Here is a 27,207-nt window from a genome sequence, read left to right as displayed (position 1 = left end):
ATCCCCATAATTATCCTCATCAAAACCCTCGAGTAAGCAGAGCACGAAGTCGAAATAGAGAGCACAAGAACACCCAACCGGTAACAAAGAACAAAACGGTAAGTCTTACCATTCATAGTCTGACCCAAACCAAATATTGGGACCGCTCGCAACTAGGCCGAAGTGTGATCCCCCTGCTGGGACTTGCATAAGGCAACCTGACGTGAAGATAAGGAAAAAGTGGAATCTGCAGATGCAGTGACCTTCGTGAAATATATATCTGCCAATTTTTTCATGAGTTTGGGAGCATCGATCTCACTATGGTTGCTCATAAGGACAGTATCCACAGTCTTATTAAAAAGACTAAGAGCACCATCGAAAGCCGGTCCTAGATCAACAATACCAGAATTGTGAAAAAGCGTAGCTTGAAGACCAGAAGACTACAGACCAACGCAAGGAAAGCATAGTGTCGAACATCACCCGCTGAATAGACAAGTCCACCAACCACCGTAAGCAAAAGGTAAGGTGGCAAGTCGCCATTGCCAATCACCAAAACCAGCTCCAAAGAAGCCCGAAGGCCCACATAAAAAAAAAAAAAAAGAAATATGTGCCGCTTCAAAAAGATGAGGAGGACAAGTGCGCATAGCAAAGTACAGTTTTGAAAGCCCAGTACACACACGAAGAAGTAAAACCTCACATCGGGGATCATCGAGCATAATTAACAACAGCATCCATTAGCACAATGGTTTTCTACACTCTCTGCATAACAAGCTCACCACAAAAAGGGGAATCTGCACTGTAGGACCACCCAGCAACTTAACGCTATGCACAGGACGACCAATATCTGGAGGAAAGACACCCATGAGATGGCTACGAGGGTCCTCCGAGGGCTAGAAAACTTCCGTTTTCTCAACATTGACATGGAGGCCAAGACGAGGTCCCTCCGCCAAAATCAACTTCAAAACCTTTCCTACCACTAAGGTATCACCAATAATAGTGTCGTAATCTAAATACCAAGCCTGCAAACATAAATCAAAAGAATCCTTGATTTGGCACACCAACGGATGAAGAACCAAAGCAAAAAACAAAGAGCCTAGAGGATCACCCTTCTGCACCCCCTGACATAACCATAAGGTATGCTCCCCGTAAAACAACCTGGCTGGAGTAGAGTAACAGAATTTAACCCATCGCGAGAGAGCTGGACAACGGAGACAAACCTCACGCAATAAAGCCAAACTGTCAATCAAATTAAATGCATTCTGGAAATCCACCAGCAACATAGAAAGGCCAACATCACTACCGGCCACGAGCCTCAACCAAACGATTAACAACATGAAGAATAGCCTAACCACCCGCCGGCACCCCAACACGAAACTGAAGTCTTCCTAAATAGCTTCCCAGACGTTGACCAATTAAAGCAGCCCCAACCTTTGAAATCAGACGCCTCCAAACGGTATCCACAACAATAGGCCGAATACCACAACCAGGCTTAACAAGAAGCGTGAGATGAGCATTAGCAATATATTCTCCTAACTCAACATGACATTTCCCAGCGAGAAAGAGATTAACAACCTGCGTAATAGAGTTCACCATCTCACCTGAAATAGCAACTGCAGCACCACTCAAGCAACCCAAAAGGTGTTGAGCACGCAAGCCGTCTCTACCGCATGACGTAGGTTTTTTTTATATATATTTTTATAATAATAATAATAAGGAAGATTTGGATTTTGGTACCTCGAAAGTGGGGGTAATTGAATTTTAGTACCCATCTAAAATTTATTTTAAATTGGTACCTCAAAAATGACTAAATTATAGATATCAGTACCTCCGTTAGCATCCTGTCAACTTTGCCGTTAGTGGGTCCCATTATCTAATAATTTAATTTATTAAAAAAAAAAGAAAAAACATTTAATAAAAAAAAACTTAACAAATAATAAATAAAAAAAGTCAGAAAAAAAACCCCTAATACCACCAGCCACCCACCTACCGCCGGCGGTAGACCAACCCCGCCACCCAGCCTTGTCGCCTGGTACAACAGGCCGCATACAAAAATTGTGATAAACACATCAAAGGTCTATAACAAGATGTGACTATATTCATACTATATGTGAATATTAAAAATCCTTTTTTTAGAAGTTACATGTTAAATTTCAAGTGTTTTAGAGGCCATAGAGAAAAAATATATGACATTATTTGTGATATACGAAATACAATATTAATACAATGATCATGTAGATTTTATAATAGAAAATATTTTTCCAAGCATATATTGAGTCACAAAGTTTCATATGTGGCTGGGTACACCGTGCAGTGTGGCCGAGATTACTTGGTTAGGGATTACTCGGTCGGTTAAGGGTCACTTAGTCGATTTGGGGTTACTCAGTCAGGGGTTACTAGTGTTTTGGCGTGTGTCAGCTGTGTCAATCACACAAAAAAACCTTGTATTTTATTGAGTTAGTGGACAGAGTTTATTCATTTTTACAATGAGGAGGCCAGTGACTCAAGTAGAAATGAGAAGAAAAAAAAACTGACTTAATGTAGGGATTGATTATCAGTTCATTGATTGAGTTAATTGAATTATATTTAAAAACTTTATATTTAATTTAAGAATAAAAAAGTTGTCTTTAAAGTAGTATATCATTATTTTAAGAGGTTAAAAATGTATGATTAAGGAGGAAGTACTAATGTAGTTTTGCTATGCATTTGCAAATGCATAACAAATATAAAAATATTAAAAAGTACATGAAAGAGAGAGAAAGGAGGAGAGAGATAGGTAAGTGGAACCATTTTTAAATGTACCACTGAAAACTTATAAATATAATATCATTGTCTATTTAGTGATACTATTTCTACCTATAGTTAGGGTTGTACACAGTATGGTCTGGACCGTAACCAAACCATACCAAACCTAAACCGCATTTTAGGGGTTTGGTTTGGTTTACGGTTTGGAAAAATATGGTTTGGTTTCGATTTTTGGGAAATATGGTTTGCGGTACGGTTTGGTTTTTCGAAAATTATAAACCAAACCTAACCGTAAACCAGTAAACCACATTTTAATATTTATATAATTTTTAATTAAATTAAAATAGTTATTATATATTATAAAAAAAAATTAAAAAAAACAAAAAAAAAAAAATCATTAGAAGACTATATGGTCAGTATACTACTATACTCTATACTCATTCTCTAATATCAATACTTAAAATTCAATAGGTCATATAACTCATATTGCTCTTATTGTGTTAGCACTTAGAACTTGATTAGTTGGTTGTTATTTTTATTAAAACTTTGTAGTAAAATTTAATCCCTTTGGGCTAATTATTTAAACTTTATTATAAATTTATTAATATTTGACAATTTTTTAGGAAAAAATGTCGTCTCATCATAATTAAACCGCAAACCAAACCGCACCAAACCGCATTGTTACAGTTTGGTTTGGTTTGATTTCAATACTAATATGGTTTGGTTTGGTTTGGAAAATTGACCATACCGTATTTTGCGGTTTGGTTTGGTTTAGACTCAAACCGCACCAAACCAGACCATGTTCACCCTACCTATAGTTAGTACCACTGAATATATATATAGTACCATTACAAACATATATTGTACCACTGAATGTTCAATGGTACTCTTTGATCATCCAATGGTAATATTAACCACCCAATGGTACTACTTAAATTCATAATATGCATTTACGTGTAATTACACCCTTGCCCCTTGTTTGCATTTCTCTATGCATAACGAAACTCCATTAGGACAATCTCCATGATTAAGATATCTATATAAGTAAGTTCATTATTACTCATTAAATCGTTTTATCTTAAGATTTTGTGAAATGAATATAAGTAATAAGATTTGTAAGCCGTGCATCGCACGGGTGCTGTGCTTATATAAAATAAGAAAAATACACTTACTAATTGTACTCCAAATATCTATCTATTTATTAACTTATACTAAAAGCGAAAAACCCATGACACTTGTAATTAACTTGTGAAAAATTTTCATGCTTTTATCGCTCTTTTTTTTTCTCCGGTAAACTATCAATATCTTATGATATATTTTTTTTTTTCCAATTTGATAGTCATATTCCATATATTCTCGAATGAAATATTTCTGCATATCTTTTACTACGTATATAATTTATAAGTTGTAATATTATTGTCAAAAATACTTTACAACATAGAATTTTAACCTAGTTAATGACTAAAATTGTCATGTACTGTAATCTATTAACTATTACTAAAACAGAAGTTGATGATGTCATCATTGCACACGTGTTGCTCTCTCAATAAACTTTCCCGACTAAATGCAATGATGATGTCATCTCTTTTTTTTTTCTTGCTATCATATTTACATTTTTGAAATTTAAATATAAGAAGCTTTTACAATCTACATTACAACTAAAACCTATCAGTTTATCGTTGGAAATTTAAATAATTGTGAATAGGACACTAATTTATGACCTCCTACATTGAACTATGTATTAGACAATGTTAATCATTATATCATAATTTTGATGAAAATAAAAATTTTAAAATTACAAAATGTACGTAATTCTTATTTATATTCATGTACAGTAGTGATTTATTTTTAAAATGTACAAATTAAAAATAGGTTTTATATAAACCGTGCATCGTACGGATTATTTTTTTTTTTTTTTTTTTTTGGTGTTTAGAGAGCCACAAGGGCAGGTGATGAGAATCGATCTCAAGATCTCTTGAAACCGGGAGGGGAGCTCTAACCACTTGAGCTATCGTACGGATTTTAACCTACTACACTAATACAGTAACAAGTAAGGTTTAATAATTAACAAATAATCGCACCCGAAATGGCACACCCCGAAATGAACTACGGATTAATTAATTGTACTCCGTAACATTTGAAATAAAACAATCTCTATGTGACAAAATCACACTATCGTAGTACATTTAATTGTCAATAAAAACTAAACTTTAAAAAAAGTTCCCTCTAGGTTTTCTCCTTGAGAGGGTTTTTTGGTTCCCTCTAGGGTTTTTCCTTTGGGAGGGTTTTTCTAGCCTTCATTGCTAGATTTTCTCTACTTTTTTGAAGGTTTTCCTTCAACCTTCTCCTTCTCTCTCTTTCTCTTCCATCTCTTTTCTTCTGATCTCAATTGTAAATTTTTGTAGGGGCTTCTATCGGTATTTTTATCGGTGGTAAGCCTCAAAAAACCTTTTTAATTGCTTTCAATAAAAGATCACATCTTTAATGATGGAGTTTGATCTATTAGGTTTATTTTATTTGTTTGTTCGTCTGTCAAAGTTTAAAGATTTAGGGTTTCACAATCTCCAAAAGTGTCTAAAAGGCCATATGAGTTTTTTCACCCAAACAACTATTCATATGTGGATCTCAAGCCGAATTAGTGCTAACTCACAGATTGTATTGCTTCAGATGAAGATTTTTATAAAGGCGATCGTTGATCGAATCTGCGATGTAACTAGTTATAAGGTGAATTGTATTTGTATTGGAATTTTAGATTTCTTCGATTTTGTTTGTAAATGTCGTTTGACTATCTATCATTAATGAAATCCTTTCTCTTTTTGTTTTAAAAAAAAAAAAAATCACACTAACCCAAATACTCTAAACTCTCTTGAGTTCCTCCTATAAATCTCCCTTGTTCTCATTGCCTATTTTCCTTGTCTCTTTTTCTAATATCTTTGTCCACTCTATTTCCCTACCTAAAAAACCGAGAAGAGAGCGAGAGAAAGAGAGTGTGCAAGATGGAGAACGGAGGAGGAGGAGAAACACAGAAATGGAATTTCAAAGGTAATAATAGTTTATCCAAAGCTTCTGGGATTACAGTTAGAGGTGTTTTGAATTCTTTAATGGAAAACCTTAATCCAACCGACAACCGTCAAATTTTGCGTCTTGGACATGGCGATCCTTCCCATTTCCCTTGCTTTTATACTTCTCCGTTTGCCGAGGACGCCGTTGTTCTCGCTCTCCGCTCTCGTCAGTTTAATTGCTATAGCTCCACCGCCGGCATTCTTCCTGCTCGCAAGTAATTCCTTTAACTATTACTACCTCCGTTAACTATTATTTGCAATAAAAGAATATTTTATATCTCACAAATAATACCCCTGAGGTAGTATATTTATTGAATTTTATATTTTCATGTAAAATCAGTTTTTAACTAAACAGTCATATTGTTATTCAAGGTTTTGTATTAGCATAAGTGTACGTGTTCGAACAAATTGGAGCACTTGAAAAACAGAGGGGGTACGCCTGTTCTGATTCAATGAACTGAACTAAGTATTTTATGAGATGAGGATATCAAGAACTGAATTGAAAATAATCTGAATAAAACAGACCCGTAGTACTCTTTCTGTTTCAAAATTAATGTCCCAATGGACATATGTTAATGCAGAATTTTAACTAATAAGATCTATAAATATTAATAATTATAATTTACTCTTGTCAAAAAAAAATAAAAATAATTATAATTTACTATTGAAATCTTTTAGACGATTATAACATGCGAGTACACTTTCAATATGAATAAAATTATAATCGAGGTCAACGTGACGAGGCATGTTAATAGTGCAAAAGTCAAGATATACATTTGATTTGTAATAAATGGAGTATTAATTTTTTTAATTCGTACTTAATTTTTTTTTTTATTGTTTTTTTTAGATAACACATTCATGTATAATCGTGTGATAGACATAATAATTAATTTTTTTTTTTGAAACAAAGACATAATAATTATTCATTTTGTTTTTTCTAAGTTACTTGGGTCAAAAAAAATTCGTATTGTCAAAAAATATGGGTGTAGGGTGATTTGTTAGAGAATTTTGTAAGAAATAAAAACATTGTAGTCATGTGGATCATGACAAAAATGAAATAAAATGACATGAAGTCGTGATCATGTGAGGGCAAAAGACGTGTTACGTATATGTATATTATACATATAATTGAAAAATAGTATAATATTGCTTACAAATGTGTCACTAATTAAAGGAAAATGTATCACTTAAAATAACGAAGGGAGTAATGTACTGTACTTATTTACTAATATGTGTATTGTGATAATCCTGATAGTGTGAAAGCACAATTATATTCATTAACTAGGTTAGATCCCGTGCCATGCACAGTTTTTCACTCTTTGTTACGGAGTATTAATTAAAACTATATTTAAATATAAAAATAAATGGGTCTATTGTCTATTTTTTATTTTATCCCAAATCTTGCAACTTAAAAAACTACTCCGTACTATTTTTTTTTTTTTTTTATGACTACATTTTTTAATTCAAACTTTCTTTTTTATATTATCTATTTCACATTTTAAAAAAATTTCATTTGCTAATTATGTTAGGTTGAAAGATTATATTGATGAATATTTTTTACTATATATAATAATTATATACATTAAAAAGCAATTACTTATATAGAAGTAGAAAGATATTATTAGATATCTAAGTTTGTAAATCTATTATTTTACAATTGTTTTTCTAAATTTTTGAAGAAAATTTTTTGCGTATATTCTCTATAATTTTTTTTCAAAAGTTTTTTTTAAAAAGAAAAAGAAAAATTAAAAAAAAATACTAAGGAGACACCAGAAAATGACACGTGTCATTGCTGGTGTGTCTTTTAGTATATAGTTATTGATTTTTTTTTTTTTTTTAACTATTTGAATTATAAAAAAAAAGTATTAAATGTTAATAATAATATACATGAAAATCATAAATATACCAAAAACATTACAAACAATTATATGAAATCAATAATATAACATAATATCCTAATATACCAAAATAACAAGATAAGATATTTACAATAATGTAAAGAGATATACTATCTCAATGTATCGAAATATTCTTTTAATTCCAGAATAATTGTTACGATTTGACTTTTTTCTTAATTTATTTGACTATTATTATCTTTAATTATATGGTAGTAAAAATAATTAAAACTTGATACTAGGATAATAATAGTAAATATGGTCAAAATTATGAGAAAAATAATGAAGTGAAACAAAGAAAGTATTGTTTAAAGATTAAATTGAGACCAAAAAAGCATGATGTGAACAAAAAGAAGCAAAAGGAATTTGATGGCCGTTTGGAAGTGGTTTACGTTAATATCTAATACTAATCATTCTCACATGATCCTATTAATTCAAAATCACTAATTAATACGTTGGTCTTTTTTGTATACTTCTTCTATTCTTTTTTTATCTTCTCGTTTGCTGTTCATACAAAATGAAATGGTAAGTGTAAGTGGGAAGATAATTGATAGTTACTGGCCTTACTGGTCATGTGGGAAAACGTGAAATTGAAAAAAAGTGAAAGGGGAGATGAGAATCCAAATAGGAATGAGAAATGTGAGGGAAATAGGGAGGAAAGGGAAAGAATGAGCCCAAAATGACGTCACGTGGTAGTTGGGGGGTAAGAAGGTGATATCTTTTGATGTTTTTGATAATAGAAGGTGATAATTTTCAAAAAAAAAAAACAGAAGGTGATAATTGCTAAATTGGACATAACAAAAGGTGGTAATTGTCAAAATTTCCAAAATAAATATAGGCATCCAATCAAACGACGTCTTTTGCTTAAGTTCGACTGAACTTAGTTGTGTAAATAATTTATAAAATTCGGTTGATTTATGCTCATGGAAATAGAGCTATTGTGTGTCAAAATAACTTGTGTAATTGAATTGATAACCTCTTAAGTCACATAGTGATAGAAGAGTCATGATTTGTGATGGTAGAAGAATGTTAAAAAATGTGGGCCAAAATAAGTAGAATCTTTAGTTTTCCACCACATCTAATGTATCGCTTTATATCAATTTGATTAATGATTTATACAATTATTTGTCTTCATTTGTCTGTCTGTTTGTTTGTTGATTCATTCATTGTTGATAGATCAGTGTTTGATTGGAATGTGAAATCTTAGTGCAAAGTGCGATATATACAAGTAGTATATAGAGAACTTTAAGTAATGATAGACTATAATTTGTTAGAGAATTTGCTTCATTTGTTTGATCTTTTTAATTGAAGTAGATTGATTTCCAATATCTATTCACACTGAAGTCATAAATATTCTCAATCAAATTCACCTTAGTGTCCAGAACAAATTTGCTTGCACAGCCTTATTTGTATGAATAACAGCAAATCATTTAAGTATAGAAGTATTATAACATACTCCCTCCGTCCCTAAATTACATTCCTCTTTTCTATTTTTAATATTTCAAAATTACATTCTTCCTTTCTATTTTTGGTAAGTTTTTTTTTAGTAAATCAACTCTCTTTTTCTGTTTTATATTTAATGTTTTCTCACTCATGCTTACCTAATCTCACTCATAATCCTTGTGCTAAATTACAATGAATATGATTGGTTAAAATTTTTCAATTAGAAACATGTGATTGGTCCTTTTTTTATGCAAAGGATTGATGACATGTCATGATTAATAACTAATATATCTTTGTATTTCCCATTGCATTATCAAATTATTGTTATTTGTCTTATTCTTTCCTTCTTAATTCCCGTGTAAATTTCCAAAGAGGAATGTAATTTAGGGACGGAGGGAGTACAATTTTTTCTGGTTTTATCATCTTGCTAATGAATTGCTTAAAATTATACTACATATTTATAAAGTACTTCTTTGGTTAGATATCAATCATGCTTTTAGTGATGTGCTAGCATAGTGTGCAATGTGGAACATTAACATGATGAGATGATACATATATGAAAATACTCCGTATCTTCTTATTTGCTTTATAGTTCAAGGGATGTAAAAAGGCATCAAATTAGAACGTGTATATATATAATATTAATTCTTAGTTTTCTATAAGGATTTCCTTGTGAAAAAGTGCAAACTATTAATGCTTAATAGTTAATTGACCAACAAACAACCTGAAGTGTTTGGTGTTTAGTTGAATCTTGCTTTCATCTTCATGTGGGAAGTGTGAGATCAACACATAGTGCCTCCGGTTTAAGAGTAGAGGGTTAGAAACTTAAAAAAAAAAGTGGCCTTTGAGCCTTAGAAATTATGATGCATGGCTTATTAGTGCCTGTGGTCTTTTGGTTATGGTGGGACGACATATGAGTATTCGATATGGTCTAAGCCAACAGAAGAAAAAAATCAGATTTTTGTACGACATACAACAAACAATCGTTTGTCTTAATTCCAAAGTTAATGTCGTTAGATAAACCAAGATTTTATCTCCTGTAATCATCAAAAGTTCTCACTTTACTTCATATAGTTTAAAGAAAATTGACCAATGTGTTAAATGCTTAAAAATATAGAAAATTGGCCCTTGTTTACGTTGTACTATTGTGATCCAAAGCAAAATGATTAGCTGTACAGCCAGTACTTCATATGTTTTGTGCCTTATGGAAAACTTAAGGAAGTTGTATTAATAAACCATTATCTTTTAACAGTAATTGTCATATGAAATAAAACAGGTATGTAGACTAGAAAGCTATTGACATATATGTTGTTGGAATATTAATTTGCTTCAAATTGTTAGTGGTTAGTTAACTCCTAATGTTAGTGGAATCATAATAGTAGTGGGTTAGTTTAGTGGGGGTTAATGTTAGCATGATCAATGATCATGGGATTATATTCCTTATTTTTAGTTATATTTTGCACTATATATGTTGCAATGTAGTACAATTTTAAATGGATACAATACAACTTTTATCATTATTTTCCTTCTCTCATCTCTATTTTATTATTTCAACATATGTGTCATATGAAATTGTTCTGAGTGAAATATGCTGGAAAGGCGGTAGTAAAATAGAACATGAGTAGAACAAAAAAAGGAGGGGAGGAAGTAAAAGATAAGCCAATAAAACTGTTCTATGATGATTAAGTTAAAACGGAGGGAGCAATGAAAATTTACATGTGAAGATATACTCAATGTCACATATCATGTATGTAGCTAAGTCTAGGACAGCTATTTTACCGTTCACCTAAAGAGTATTATTCTGTGTGAATTATAAAGGTGCTTAGTGTAATGTACAATGCTGCGCAGTGGAGTATTTGTGTTTGTTCTTTACATGAAGGTCTAATCCTAGACTGACTTTCCAGGGTCTGTCTATTAATGTTGAATGACTGAATGCAGGGCTGTAGCAGAGTATCTCTCTCATCATCTTCCAAACAAACTATCTCCTAATGACGTATTCCTCACACTTGGTTGCACACATGCAATCGAAGTAGCTCTTTCTGTTTTATCTAATCCAGGAGCAAATATATTGATACCAAAACCAGGTTTCCCTTACTATGAGGCTGTGTGTGCCAACACTGATCTTGAAATTCGCCATTTCAATCTTCTTCCAGATAAGGGGTGGGAGGTTGATCTTGATGCAGTTGAGGCCCTAGCGGATGAGAATACTGTAGCCATGGTTATTATAAACCCTGGAAATCCTTGTGGGAATGTTTATAGTTATGAACATTTACAAAAGGTATTGAAGTTCATGCTTATTATATTAATGCTTTTATCGGGAAGTTCTGTGTAATTTATAATACCATGTAGTCTTGACTTATGCAACATTTCTACAATACACATAATGAAGAAGGCATCATTAGCAGTAATATTGCCTTAGGAGGGAAAGTCAGTGGAAATAGGGGAAAAAGGAGAATGTTTCATCAATTATCAATCTTAATCTATAATTATTATTATAAATGTAGCTCCAACAAACTGAAAGTAATGTTTCTTTCTTCAGTTAAGTTTGAATTTTTTTTTTAGGTGGCAGAAACTGCAAAAAAACTTGGAATTCTTGTGATTGCTGATGAAGTGTATGAACACCTTACATTTGGAAAAAATTCATTTGTTCCAATGGGTGTTTTTAGCAATATTGTTCCTGTAATGACACTTGGTTCGATATCTAAACGATGGATAGTCCCTGGCTGGCGTGTTGGCTGGCTTGTGACAAATGATTTCCATGGAGTTTTGCAGAAATCAGGGGTCAGCTTTCTTTCTATTTTTATTTTTTTCTGCTTTGCTTTATCCTACAATTATCACTTTCTCACCGAGCCTGAATTTTATAGACAGCAAATCAGATATCCTTTTAATGATTTTATTTTCCGTTTTTTTTTTTTTAAATCTTTTCTCATTTAGAAAGATGTTTGAAAATCTGGACCAAATAAACCAAATATTTTTCACTGGTTTGAAATTAAATTAGTTGGAGAACAAACCCCCTTTTGTCTCAGAAAAAGGTGGTTTTTCGCTCCCTACACTTTCAAATAGCACATCTAATCACCTTAGCATGCATGTTTCCCTATACTTTTCGATATGCACTAAATTTGTTATTGACAGTTGGCATTCTTGCCATATCACTACTCCAGCTCACAGTCACACAATTCACACCGTTAACATAACATTTTCCATCAACTTTCTCTCTCCTCACTCTTCTCAATCTCTCAACAATGGAGGTAACTTCCAAGAGAAGAGCTCACTCAATCGGCGATCGATGTCAAACGTGAAAGCACTCCACCACCATCACAACCACAACCATCATCACAACCACCGTCATGTATATTTCATCTCCTCCCTTTGCCATCGACAACCTCACTTCTACCATTAACGACCCATCTTCGAAAATCAAGCTCAATGGAAGGAGCTTGAATGGAGGACATGGTCACCGCTACCCTTAGGGGTTGACCATGCCATTAATTTCACCCTTTTTTCATAGGGTTTTCGTTTAAGATTGGGGAAAGTGGGTGGATTTTGGGGATTCATCGATGGTGGTGTCGGGAAAGCTTCAAAGGTTGTGGAGATGGGGAAGCTAGCTTCAATGGTGGAATGGAGGTTGATGAAGCTTTAATGGAGCAAGAAAGAGTACGAAGCTTTTCAATGGTTAACCCGATTGCGGTTACGGCGTCAAAAAAAATGATGTTTCATCTTGTTGATTCATCAAGTGGGGGTCACAAAAGCTGAGGTGGAGATTATGATTGACAAATTTTGTCAATCATAAAGATTAACTGGGCAAGCCCCGTATTTTATTCTAGAGACAGTGATCAGTTTATGTAAAGGGATTTTGTTGCTTCTTAGCTATAGTTTACAATGAGTTTTTCAATTGTTTAGTATTCCTAACATCATTGTATACAAACTAATGACTAATGTAATATGTGTCCTTTGTCAAAAAAAAAAAAAAAAAATGTAATATGCGACCATTTTGGATTGAGGTTCGGATGTACTGACCCATTTTTGTGTTTCTATTGTACCAGCTTGTGGACAGTATTAAGGACTTCCTCAATATCTCTTCTGATCCTGCAACCTTCATCCAAGTAAGTTTTAATGACTTTTAGAACATTTACATTATATTTTTCAAGGTAGAGGCAACACCTACTCAAAGCTGGTATATTTTAATTTTAATCTGTTAGTGTTGATGCCTCCCTAAAGTTTATCCTTCCTGACTTCTATATTAGAATATGTGATGTTTACTGTATGATGACAACATATATCTGAACTCAGAACTTAAACCATCCAAGCAACTTATGAGTTTCTGATTATATGTCTTGTATTTCTATGTGCAACAAAAAATGTGAGCGCATTTGTACATGATGTCCCTGGACTTAATCACATGACCACAAGCATAAGAATCGTTAGAACCTCTAAAAAAAAACGATAAGCAGCACTATGGTATGCGTTCCCTATGAAAATAGAATAAGTGTTCTTAGGCCCTATTTTTCCCTTCTTAAAACTTTAAAAGAAGGAATTCCAACCGTTGGCTAGACACCCCCACACTTTTTAATGTTTCAAGTTAAGGACATGGCTTTTCCACAATTCTTAAGGAGTCTTGTCCAATTTCTTATGAGGTACCCTGTATAACATGTGACAAGCAAATAAATTAGCCCCCCCCTGCCTACATCTTGTCAGGAAGCCCAGAACTAGTTAGCATAGCATTCATCATGTTTTCAAGGGATCTATTTTTCCTTTCTGCTATACCATTTTGTTCGAGGGTATAGGGGGCAATCACCTCATGAATGATTCCATTTTCTTGACTAAATTTCTTAAGTAGTAGAATCATATTTCCCCATCGGTCACTCCTAAGTCTTTTTATATTCCTATCCAGTTGGTATTCAAGCAGAATATATGTATATGGTATTATATATATATATATATATATATATATATATATATATATATATATATATATATATATATATATATATATATATATATATATATACACACACATATATATATATACACACACATATATGTATGTGTATGTATACACATATATGTATGTGTATGTATATATATACGTATGTATATATATATACGTATGTATATATAGGGCAAGGCCAAGTATCAGGCTCACAAGTCGCTGCATTCATACGACGATATTCTGCTTCCGATGAAGAAAGAGCAACTGTAGGTTGCTTCATGGTTTTCCATGACATTAGAGGCAAACCAAGTAGCACAAACCAACCACTCAAGGATCGCCTGGAAAGAGGACAACCTGCCCAATCTGAATCACACCACCCTTCCAACTGTAAAGCACTATCAGATCTTAATAAAATTCCCTGTCTCGGGCTCTTCTTTAAGTATCTAACAACTCGCAGAGCTGCCAAGTAGCACAAACCAAGCACTCAAGGATCGCCTGGAAAGAGGACAACCTGCCCAATCTGAATCACACCACCCTTCCAACTGTAAAGCACTATCAGATCTCAATAAAATTCCCATCCCGGGCTCTTCTTCAAGTATCTAACAACTCGCAGAGCTGCTTCCTAATGCCCAATCCTGGATATTGCATAAATTGTGATAAAATGTGCACAGAATATGCTAAATCTAGTCTCGTCACAGACAAATAAATTTGACGACCTATGAGGCGACGATATTTCTCAATATCACGCAAGTACTCACCTTGCGCGAAGGCCAACTTGTGATGTTGTTCCATAGGGAACTCTGCAGGCTTAGCATCTAGTAAACTGGGCTTAGTAATAATGTCAATTGCAAATTTTCTCTGACAAATAAATATTCTTTGTGCATTCCGGGCTACCTCTAGCCCCAAAAAATATTTCAACACTCCAAAATCTTTCATTTTGAAGCAATTTCCCAAGTATGATTTAAAATTAATCATAACAGATTTATCAGTCCCTGCAATACTTAAATCATCGACATATACTAACACATTGAGCTGCATTTTTCCCTTTGTCAGAGTAAATAAAGAATAATCATTATATGACTGTTTCAAGCCATAAGATTTCAAAGCTGTGGCTAGCTTTGCAAACCAACATTAGGGAGCCTGTTTGAGACCATATAAAGATTTCTTCATCCTGCAAACTTTGTCAGAGTTATTTTTATCAAAACCAGGGGGTATTTTCATGTATACCTCTTTCTCCAAGTCACCATGTAGAAATGCATTGTGGATGTCCATCTGATGCACTTCCCAATCTTTCACTGCAGCTACGGCAAGAAGTGTTTGCACTGTCACCATCTTTGCCACCGGTGCAAAAGTCTCATTGTAGTCTAAACCTTTGACCTGATGATTGCCGAAGACAACTAGCCTCGCCTTTAATCTCTGCAAATTTCCATGCTCATCATATTTTTATTTGTACACCCACTTACTTCGGAGTGCCTTTTTACCCGGTGGTAAGTACCCTGTTCTTCTAGTGCTTGGATCTCATCGATCTTCCATCCGCTTTCCTCCAATCCTCATGTTTCATGGCCTCCTTGAAACTTATAGGTTCATTTCCTCCTGTAACAGCAGCAATATATGTTTCACAGAAAATCGGTGAGAATCAATACAATTTGTTAAAGGGTAAACGGTACCTGAGCAGAGTGATGTCGTAGGTGAACGTTGAGTCGATGTAGATGGACTATTATTTCGGATGGTGCGTGTCACAAAACCAAGGAGTTTTGTCGAGGGAAACTTTTGTCTCTTGCCTTTCCCAAGTTCTTCACCATCAAGCAATCGAGAGGGAGTTCTATTGATTAAATGACAAGCCGCTTCCACACACTCCCCCCCAAAATTTTAGAGGCAAGTTTGCTTTAAACCGGAAGGCCCTAGCAAAATTCAAAATATGTTGATGCTTCCATTCAACACGCCCATTTTGTTGAGGTGTGCCCACACATGAGGTCTCAAAAATTATCCCATTTTTACAAAAATAATCTTTCAAGGAATTAAATTCTGTACCATTATCACTGCGGACTATTTTAATATCTTGAGAAAATTGACGCTTAACAATAGCAACAAAATTGTAAAACACAAACTCAACTTTCGTTTTATTTCTAATCAAATAAGTCCACACACCTCTAGAATTTTTATCTACATACGATAGTTAAGAAGTAATGAGCACCACAAGATGACTTGATCTTGTAAGGCCCCCACAAATCTAAATATACTAGGTCAAACATTCAACTAGTTGTATTTTGACTCAAAGGAAAACTACTCCTATATTGTTTTGCCCGAGGGCATACATCACATGAATGAAATTTATTGCTACTACAACTCACAAACGGAAGTTGTTGCAAGACCTTTCCCGAAGGATGCCCCAATTGATGATGCCATAACTTTGTTGAATGATCCCCATCTATCTTCAAAGCCTTCACCATAGGAACACCCCGGAAATAATATAGTCCATCCACTCGTTCACCCGCTCCAATCACCTTCCTCGTGGTTAGGTTCTGTATAACACAAAGTTTATTAGTAAATTGCTTACACAATTTGATTTATCACATAATTGAGTCGTTGAAATTAAATTGCAATTTAATTGAGGTACATAAGGAACATTATGAATGATTAAGCCTCCTTGCAATATCACCGATCCAATTTTAGAGGCATTGGCAAAATTTCCATCCGACAATCCCACCAGATAATGACCCACATTTGTCACATTCGTCAATGAAGAAAGGTCACAAGTCACATGGTTTGAGGCACCAGTGTCAATAATCCAACCCGAATAATGCTTACCGTAAAGCTTGGGTTTGATGGAATTTAAATGATCAAGCAATTGTTGAATTTGGGCAGACGTAACCCCCGCAAGGGCTACCCCATCAGATATCGTGGCAACAACTCCTTGTGAGATTGAGAGTGTTGTTGTCCACGCAGAAGGAGCAAAGCCCCCCCTTCCCCTGCCACTTGAACGTCTTCCACCCCGGCCAGCCGAGGCAGCACCACGCCCTATTCCGCGCCCCCCACGAGGGCGATCTACCCACCAATCAGGTTATCTATGGAATTGGAAGCAAGTTGATTCTTCGTGGCCCTCCTTGTTGCAGTGAGTGCAAAGTTTCTCGTTGCTCTCCGTACGTGGCTTGGTTCCCTGCAATTTGAAGGCCACCACACCAGTTTGGTCCTCTGTAGGAGCAGTCACCTCCCCTCCAGTAAACGCTCAGCCTGTATGGCCTACCGATGGCAACGGATCTTGGGCTAAGAGTTGAGCTCTTAAAGACGCATTTGCCGAATCCAAGCCAATTAAAAAATGGTGGACATAATCATCTTCCCTTAATTTTTCAACCTGATGCACAATTAGGGATGGCAATGGATCTGGACCCAACCCGAATCCGTGGATCCAGATCCGTTTTTCACGAATCTGGGTCTTCAAATTTTGGACCCGACGAATCCGGGTCGGATCCGGGTCCTGCTGACAAAAAACGGATCTGGATTCGGGTCTAGCCCCAAACCCGAATCCAGATCCGTTTATCCGTTTTTTATTTTACATATTAAAAAAAAAATTGTTTCTTTATTTAAAATGTTGATGCTGTTACTAGTGATAAAGATTACCCCTTTCAAGAGATAAATTTTGGATGCTCATATTGAATATATCATCATATATGTAGCATCGTACTTTTTTCCGTTGTTTATAATTTTTATTACAAAATATAAGTGTATAAGTTAGTTACTTTGTGATTTTACATTAGGTGTATAACATTAATTAAGGTTGGAATTAATAACCCCCAACGGAATTTTAAAATAAATTTTTTGACCCAAACATTACATTTATTGCAAAAAATTAGGCAAATATATTGGACCCGTTTTGGACCCGGATCCGTGGACCCGTCGGATCTGGATCCGGGTCTTCATTTTTCGGAACCGACGGATCCGGGTCGGATCTGGATCCTAGATACAAAAACGGATCTGGATTCGGGTCCATCTGGACCCGGTCCAGATCCGACCCGTTGTCATCCCTATGCACAATATTGTAAGTGCACTTACCACACTTACATTTCGGAACCGAAACATATGTGGTTAATTCATCCCAAATCTTCGACAATCTGCCGAAGTAGACAGAAATTAATTCAGTCCTGCCTTGCTTACAATTAGCCAAGGCTGTCTTCAATTGACACACCCAAGTCCCGCTCATAAAACAAAAGCAATTTTGGAGATTGTCCCACAACAACTTTGCATAATCATAATCACCTAGTGTAGACCTAACGATCGGGTCTAAAGTATTGGATAACCAAGAAACCAACATCAAGTGTACACGATCCAATCCTCAAGCTTCTCACAGTCAGTCGGTTTCACAATCGAGCCATCTATGAAGCCAAACTTTCACTTTGCCTTCAAAGCTGTCCGCACAACCCCAGCCTATTCATCATAATTATCACCCCGGAGTTGAATCGGTGTGATAACATTACCAGGCCCGTCACTCGAGCCTAGGTGAAAGGTCAAATCGACCTTCATTTTTCCTCCATCTCCTCCTGTCATCTCTCAAAAAAAAATCGTACAAAGGAAGGACATAAAAAAAAATTGAATCTTATTTGAACTCTCGCAAACTCACAGAGGTGAACGATGTTTATGAAAAGCAAAGTTCAAGAATTAAATCGTGGATCGTACTCAAGCTCTTGATACCATGATAAATTATGCTCAATAATTATATTATTCACATTCATCAATACGGCCATGTACAATATATATATATATATATATATATATATATATATATATATATATATATATATATGTACAACATATATATACATATGTACATATATATGTATATGTATATATATATATATATATATATATATATATATATATATATATATATATATATATATATATATATATATAGGTATACTTGGAGGGCAAGGCCATGTATCCTAAGATAGGTCAAAATATTCTAGGATATATTTTACAATATTCACAATTATCTTGTTTCCTAAAATATATCCAATAACATACACTCAAAAAGAACTGATTGGTCCTTTAAAAAAAAAATAAAAAAAAAAAGGAACTGATTGGAGTAACAATTGTTTTCCAAATCAATAGGAGAGTAGGTTAAACATTGTACTACGTATATAGTAGTCAATTTTATTGAAAAAATGTAGTGTAAAATGTGCCATTCTTATATAAGAAAATAGTGGCGGAAAAACTAGGAAGCTATCAACGAAGACACGATTGTTGGAGTAACTTGGGGGGCAGAAATTATGGTGCAATGTACGTGGATAATTTTCAAACTACAATGTATGTAGACAAACATATGTGAGGATTGTTCAAGCAATAACGTATGCATACATTTTTCAAGCTTTTGAGGCTTTATCTCCAACAAAAACTTATATATTAGATTTCTTAACATCCTTCCAACAATGGTCTCACTTGATCACCATATATCCTCATTCTTTGACTCATACATAAAAACTTGTACAAATTATCGATCTTAAGACTTCACAAATGATTATTTTTCCACTTAAATATTGAAATTAATGGGTTAGATAACAAAAAATCACTCACAAAAAATGATAATTAGTTTGTGCTGTCTTTTTTAGGTTTTGTGTTTGGCTCTCTTTAGGATTCAACCTTGTTTTGATTAGGTATGAACCTTGTTCATGCTAAAATTAGAATTTGGAAAGATTGTAAAGATAAATGTGAAACTACTAACCTGATGAGAGAAGTCAATTACAACTTACAAATTGAGTTAACACTCATATAAAGAAATATCAAATATAAACTAAGAAACAAAACTCAGCTAGTCCCAAGCCTGGATAAAGGAGGAGGGTTACGGTAAAACTTTGTCACATCTCATGGCATGAGCCAAATGAAACAAAGAAAAAACCTAGACAATCGAATAACAAAAGAAGCGTAAGATAAGAACATGAACATGATGCCACTTTCTGGTGTCAAAGTACTCTATAAGATTGGTTGAAAGTTTAATTTACAATGGTTCAAAGGTGAGAGATATGAGGAGACACAAAGCATAAGTGTATTATGAAACCACAATGAAACTGTTTATAATATAGGATTTCTTATGCTGTCAAATTCAATTGGTTGTAGATTGGTATATAGTTCATAGTGAGAAGTGAGATCTACACTAATCTTCATTTTTATTTAATCAATGCGAAGCACATTTGTGTGAGATAAAAGGCCATGGAACATTTCTTATAAATGTGATACTCTTGGAGTATGTAGAAAACAGAAAAGAACTATGCAGACCCTTGAACACAAGATAAAGTACAAGTTGAATTCCAAGGTGGATTATCCATTCCTACTACACGTAGGAGGATGAGATGTGTGATTTTATGATCCATAGCCACGTTTGGGTGGTCGGTGGTCCAATGGAAGGTTTTGATCATTGATTCATGCATTCTATGAAGGATGAGATTTATTCTGGATGCATGTCTTGGGTACCTTAATAGATGTAATGTAAAAGTAGCAAAGTTGAGTGGCTTTCACTTAATGTATCTAACTTTATAGGGCACTTGGTTGGATGGCACTTTGGAATGAATTATTGATAGATATATTACTTAATTCGAAGGTTAACCTTGTTGCTCATAAAATAGCACAAACCGGGTGGTTGTTTACGACTTGTAGAGCACCTATGTGAGTATATGAAAGATTTGAGCACTCATGAAAGCTACTCAAAGATGTGATGGTGGTTTCATAATTATGCATCTCATAGTTACTTAAGCTCTAAACGCAAGGTATTTGTTATCATGCTCGTGCAATAAGCTAAAGCTCAATCGTAAGGATTTATGGATACGCTAGTTTCATTATGCATTCCCATTGCACTACATCTTAGTTCAGTTCTTTGATACCAGCATTTATGGACCGATCTTTTCTAATTCCTAGATCTCTTGTTTGCTTGGGTGGTATTAGTTCATGGAGAGTACTTTTTAGCTCTTTTGGTTTTTTTTTATTTTTTTTATTTTTTTTATTTTTTTATTTTTTTTTTGTTGAAGCATATGAATAGGCTCATATTATTCCTAGCATCATGATTCAAATATTTTAAGTCCTATTTACACAAACACAATCTCTGAAAGGAGAATCCCAACCTTTGAGTTCACGGTGTAGAATTTTAAGGTGTCGTGTTAACATGGGGAGGTGTTCATCCATTACATGCTAATCCCTGCATTATTAATTAAGGCAGCGAAAAGGTCTTGAGATCGTTAATCTGTTTGCAATTCTGTAAAGTATTCTTTATCATCAATATATGATTAATATAGGTTTCAACAATTAGTTTTACCATCATTTTGTATTATATCTCTATGATAGACTTTTGGTGAATAATGATCATTATTATACTATCTCTGTTTGCATCTTGTCCTCTCAAATTTTTAATTTCTGCTAACATTTCAGGGTGCACTTCCTCAAATCTTTGAGAACACAAACGAGGAATTTTTCACCAAAATAAAGCAGATACTACGCCAAGGTGCAGACTCTTGCTATGAGAAAGTTAAAGAAATTCCTTGTCTAACTTGCCCAAGTAAGCCAGAAGGTTCCATGTTTGTTATGGTGAGACATCATTTACAAAAGTCCTTTGTTAATTTTGAGTTAACTCCGAATCTTACTATCTTATCATTAACTTAGTTATAATGACACTTTACAGGTGAAACTCGATTTGTCAGTGTTAAGTGATATACAAGATGACCTTGATTTTTGCATGAAGCTTGCTAAAGAGGAGAATATGGCTATTTTACCAGGTAACGAATCAGATCACTTGATGTTAATCAAGCAATGAATTGTATGCTTCAATTTGACAAGTTCACGTCTACTCAAAAGATTATGAGGAAGATGTACATGCAATAGATTTACGAGTTATCAATCTCTTTATCGTGGAGCTTTTAATTGTGATTAATGCTCCCTCTTCTTTTGGTGGAACAGGTTCTGCTGTAGGCATGAAAAATTATTTGCGCATAACGTTTGCTGTTGAGCCATTGATCCTTGAAGAAGGGCTTGAAAGAATAAAAGCCTTCTGTCTAAGGCATACAAAATCACCATAATACTACTTCATGTATTCAGTATAAGACCGTCATTTAGTAAGAAAAAACCCAATTTGCTGCAACTATTGCAAAGTGCTGTAATATTTTGGTGATTAAATTATACATTAATTAAGCAACTGTAAAAACTTTTTTTTGGAATGTATTAGTTTCTTTGAAAAAATAGATGTCGGAAAATTGTAGTTCCTTTTTTTTTTTTTTTTTTGGTGAAGAGTTTCTTACTATTTAATTATCTATCATACTCCCTCTATTTTTTTCTTCACAAACTTTTAAATAAAACGGATGTTCAGTAAATTACTGAACATCCGTTATAAAGTGACAATACAATGTGCAAAGTTACATTAAAACGCACAAAAGTTACCCTGACATATATAAGAGTTATTTATGCTTCATTGATAAATTTGACAAAAGTGACACTAAATTTGACAAAAGTGACACTAAATTTGACAAAAGTAACACTAAATCTGACTAAAGTGTACCCGATGTATAGTAAATTACTGAAAACCGGGTGTATGCAAAAGTTTTTCTTTTTTCTTTAAGTGTTATACTTACCCAATTTGGCTGCGTTTTTTAATAAGAGTTAAGTATAAGAATGGGGACTAAGTATTTAGTTTTTTCACCTTTTGGGACCTAAGTTTTTTATTTTAACCTTTTGGGACCTCCAATTAACAATCCGGCAAACTAACCTAAGTTTAACTCACCGGAGCAAAAACTTAATCCCTTCATTAAATTTCTGTACCTTTTTTTTGTACCTTTTATTAAATTTCGTGTAAGAAAAACTTTGTCCCTTCATTTATTTAATAAATGGCAATTCTAAAAACATAGGTTCTTATAATTTTTCTCATTACTCGAATTTTTTTTCACCACAAGGTTCCGTTTCAAGGTTTAAAGTGATTTATGTTCTTGGTAACTTCATGTTTTTTTTTCTTTTGATTTGATTGGTTTTATTTTCTGGGTGTGTTGATTATATATGCTCATTTTTTGTATGTTTTTATGTTGTTCGATTTATTATATGATACAAAGATTTAATTTTTATGTGTTCAACTTAGAACATTGAACTATTTAAGAGTATTTTTTTAAAAAAAATCATTTAAGAGTATTTTATACTGCGTATATATATATAGTTTATTATAGCACTTTTTGTGTAGTTTAGGTTTTGCTTAAAATTTCAAAAAAAAAATAAAACGAATGAAAAAGTTTTTTTTTCATTAAAGATTTAAAATTAACACATTGACATAGGTATTTTTAACTTTATAATTTTTAGTTATTTTATATTCCTATGAGCATCATAAACAATTTGAAGAACATAAAAATATAAAATAAATCAGAAATCAGAATTTGTAAGAAAATTTAAGTATTAAGAAATTTGTAATAATAAGTCTTTTTATTATTATTATTTTCTTGTAAAAAAAAACTAATTCCTCACATTCCCACTTCACTGTTACAAGTTATTCGTTGTTTATTTCATAATTCTTCAATTTTAAACAATTTTTCTCTCCACTAACTCTAAATTTGTCATATTTTTTCTTTCATGTTACTTTGAATCATATCCGTAATGACAATTTATACTTTCGTTGTTTTTGATCTCCGGAAAGCTAACCATGGAAGATGTGAATTAGGGAAGTAAAAGTAGTAATAATCACAATGCTAGGTTTACACTTTCTCATGATTTTCCACCTGGATGTGGGTTTGGGTGTGGAAATGCATATTTACCCTTTGCGATTTTATTGGATAAGAAATCAGTTCATCATACAAGAGAATTACTACATGGATGTGGTCCAAATATGCCTAAAATAATCACTCAGATTGGTGGAGTTTTGAGTAATTGGAGGAGTGTTGTTAGGTGCATGTGGAAATGCAAATTTACCCTCTACTTTTTAGGGGACTAAGTTTTTTAATAGGGGACTATGTTATTTTACCAAGGGACTATGTTTTTTTAACCGACCTTACTTTTTGGCCGAAAAGTGGACTCTAGGTCCCAAACGGTGAAAAAAATAAACTTGGGTCTCAAAAGGTGAAATGATTAAAAACTTGGACCCCAATGTTATACTAAACTCCGTATTTTAAGTGGTAGACTTTTCCTTTTTTTTTTTTTTTTAGAAAAAAGCTACTTTTAATATTATATATTTTTTTCAACCCATGGTCTCTATTCAAACCCACAATTACTTTTTTTTTTTTTAAAAAAAAAAAATACTCTCAAATTACTTTTCAATAAGCTATTAATTCCACTATTATTTGGACCTAGTCCATGCCTAAGCCCAATGTACCTAAAATGGCGAAAATACCCTCCATGATCCAACCCATCATTAGCCATCACAAAGTTCGAATTTACCGCTAATTTATCTAATCAAGTACAAGACTATCACCTGAAAAGTACATTTATAAATAACTCATCATTAATTAATGATGGGAACTTTTTCTAATCTTTATCTCTACTTCTCACTCTACTTTCTAATATTATCTCTCTCTAGAAAGTACTCTCACTACTTTCTCTCTCTATAAAGTACTCTTTCTAGTCTCTCTTTTAAGTGCGATTTGCTGATTTAAGTATCGAAGCTAGGGGTTTTCTCGGATCTCACCACCAGGGAAGCTAACTTCTCTTTCTTGCAAATTGAGCCCTTAGACGTCAAGGCGGAGCCCTCAGACATACCTTTGGAAGGCGGAGCTGAAGGACTTTGGACAATTGGACATAGACTCTTGAACATCTTGATATACTTAAAACCCCCTAACACGCTTAGGAGAAGTATGTTTCCTTAAAAAATTTTAATACTCCAATTAATGCATTACTTATCTTGTATTTTAATTAAAACAATTAAATTACCTAAACTATGTGTCGGTGAAAGTGTAATATTTAAAAACAGCAAAGTGAGTAATAAATTAGTGTTTTATCTACCTGGAGCTCTCTATCGGCCTTGGATTGATCGGTTGAGGAATAATCTAATTAGGAAGATAATAGGGGTGACGTTTATTGAATACAAAATGAGAGAGAAGCGCCATATTTAAGGTGGTTTAACCATTTAAAACGAAGACCAAGTGATACTCGAATAAGGAGGCTTGAAGAGTGACATAGTGATAGGATCTTGACTCCCAAGAGGTATATAAAGACCTGATTTAAAAAATAAAAAATAAAAAATAAAATAAAAAAAAAAAAAAAAAAAAAAAAAAAAAAAACCTTACTTGGAAGAGGGTGATTGAGAGTGATATGAGTATTTTGGGGATTAACGAACATATGGTGTTGAATAGGACAAAACGGAAGGAGAAATTTCACGTAGAGAACGTGTATGTCATGATTTACACAAACTCTTATACTTCCTCTGTGTCTTTATAGCTGCAACACACACTTTATCACGGTATTTAAGAAAAATGGAACTCACAGTACATGATTTAATATACTTAAAATAGGGTTAATAGGTTGTTAAGAGTATAATCAAGTGGGTCATGTGGTTTGAAAAAAACCCTAGCCTCCTCTCTCTCTTCTCTCTCATGAACTTTAGCATCCTTTGTCAATTTTGAAGGGGCTTCCATCGGATTTCACCGGTAGAAAGCCCCAATATTTATTTTCTTTTAACTTTTTTGATTTGTTTCTTAGGTTACAATAATAATGTCTCCCTCGAAAGAAAGGGTTTATCTCCTTCGAAAGACAAGGTTTTACGATCTCCTTCAAAAGACAAGGTTTTTCGGACTCCTTCGAAAGACAAGGTTTTATTTGTGTTTAATTTTGTCTTAGGTTGTGCGGGGCTACTATTGATTATGGCTCGGATTCGGGTTACGGAATCAACACAATAATTTTCTTTCTCACAAAATTGCGAACCAGCGACGGGTCCACTCAAAAACGTTGTATGAGACAACATAATGTGTCGAATTTTTATATTTATGTATTTGGATTTTTAGCCCTTCCCCGATTAATTCTTGTTTGATTTTGTTAACTTCGTTTTCATTATCGTTAATTGTCAATTGTAGATGTCGTATGGCTATTATTAATGAAATTTAATGTCCTTTAGGACTTCTTTAAAAAAAAAAAAAAAAAAAAAAGGAAATTTTGTTTTTTACCACCTCACAAAAACACGAAAATCTGTTTTACCACCTCCCAAAAAAAGTATTATTTTACCACCTCATAAAAAACACGAATATAGGTTTTACCACCACTTAACGGTTTCCATCCAAAAATTCCGTTAAGTGTGGCCCACGGTAACACGTGTCAGCATTTTATTTGCTCAAAAAAAAAAAAACCTAAAACTACTCCAACCACCACCACTGTTTTGGGGGGATTCGTGGTCATTGAGGGTTGTGGGTTGGTGGCTTTTGGGTCGATTGCGGTTGCGAGAGAGGGAAGGGGGCGTTCAGGTGGGTTGGGAGAGGGAGGGGGTGGAGTCGCGCCGCCGGTGGTAGGTTCGGGGGGGGCAGTCGTGGGTTGGGTGGTGGTGTGGTGGTGGCGTTGTGGTGGTGGCTGGGTAGTTTTAGGGTTTTTTTATTTTTTTATTTATTTTTTATTTATTTTATTTTTTTTCTTTTTTTGGCCAATAATAACACGACACGTGGCTTTATGGGCCCACTTAACGGATTCTTAAACGGAATCAGTTAAGTGGTGGTAAAACCTATATTCGTGTTTTTTATGAGGTGGTAAAGTAATACTTTTTCTTTGGGAGGTGGTAAAAGAGATTTTCGTATTTTCGTGAGGTGGTAAAAAACAAAATTTCCAAAAAAAAAGTGGGTCATATGGTTTAAATAAAAGTAATAGTACAATTTTCACCATAAACACTTTCCTTTTATGGTCTGTTGCAACTATTGTGACGTTTCCATTTTAGGGAAGTGTTGCAATGATAAAGAAGCAGAGGAAGTATGTGGCTGGCCAAACGGTGTGGTCAGCGATAATAGCGGTTACTTATTTCGTTAGTGTAATAAGGGTTACTTGGCAGTGTTAAAGTGGTTGCTTTGTTAGTGTTATAGGGCTTTACTCAGTCAGTGTTATAAAGGTTACTCAGTTAGTATTACGGGGGTTACTCGGTTAATATTACGGGGACTACTCGGTCATTATTATTAGGTTTACTTGATTCTTTTATAAGTTGCACACGGTGTGGCCAAATAGACACAAAACAGGCTGCATG

At 33.9% G+C, this 27,207-nt stretch overlaps 1 protein-coding gene across 1 annotated transcript; it reads left to right on the top strand.

Annotated features, from left to right (window-relative positions):
• Positions 1–5,636: 5,636 nt before the first annotated feature.
• LOC145619175 (tyrosine aminotransferase-like) lies at positions 5,637–22,267 on the top strand. Its single transcript, XM_081673805.1, has 7 exons — positions 5,637–5,998; positions 11,060–11,399; positions 11,684–11,902; positions 13,165–13,224; positions 21,462–21,617; positions 21,712–21,805; positions 21,987–22,267. Exons 1-7 carry the CDS (start codon positions 5,718–5,720, stop codon positions 22,103–22,105), a joined length of 1,269 nt encoding a protein of 422 aa, XP_081529931.1. The 5' UTR covers positions 5,637–5,717; the 3' UTR covers positions 22,106–22,267.
• The last annotated feature ends 4,940 nt before the right edge of the window (positions 22,268–27,207 follow it).

This window comes from Chenopodium album, chromosome 27, assembly GCF_948465745.1.
Source record: "Chenopodium album chromosome 27, dcCheAlbu1.1, whole genome shotgun sequence".
Lineage (NCBI taxonomy): Eukaryota > Viridiplantae > Streptophyta > Magnoliopsida > Caryophyllales > Amaranthaceae > Chenopodium > Chenopodium album.
The sequence above is the reverse complement of the archived record's forward strand: the minus strand, read 5'-3'. Positions and strand labels throughout refer to the sequence as shown.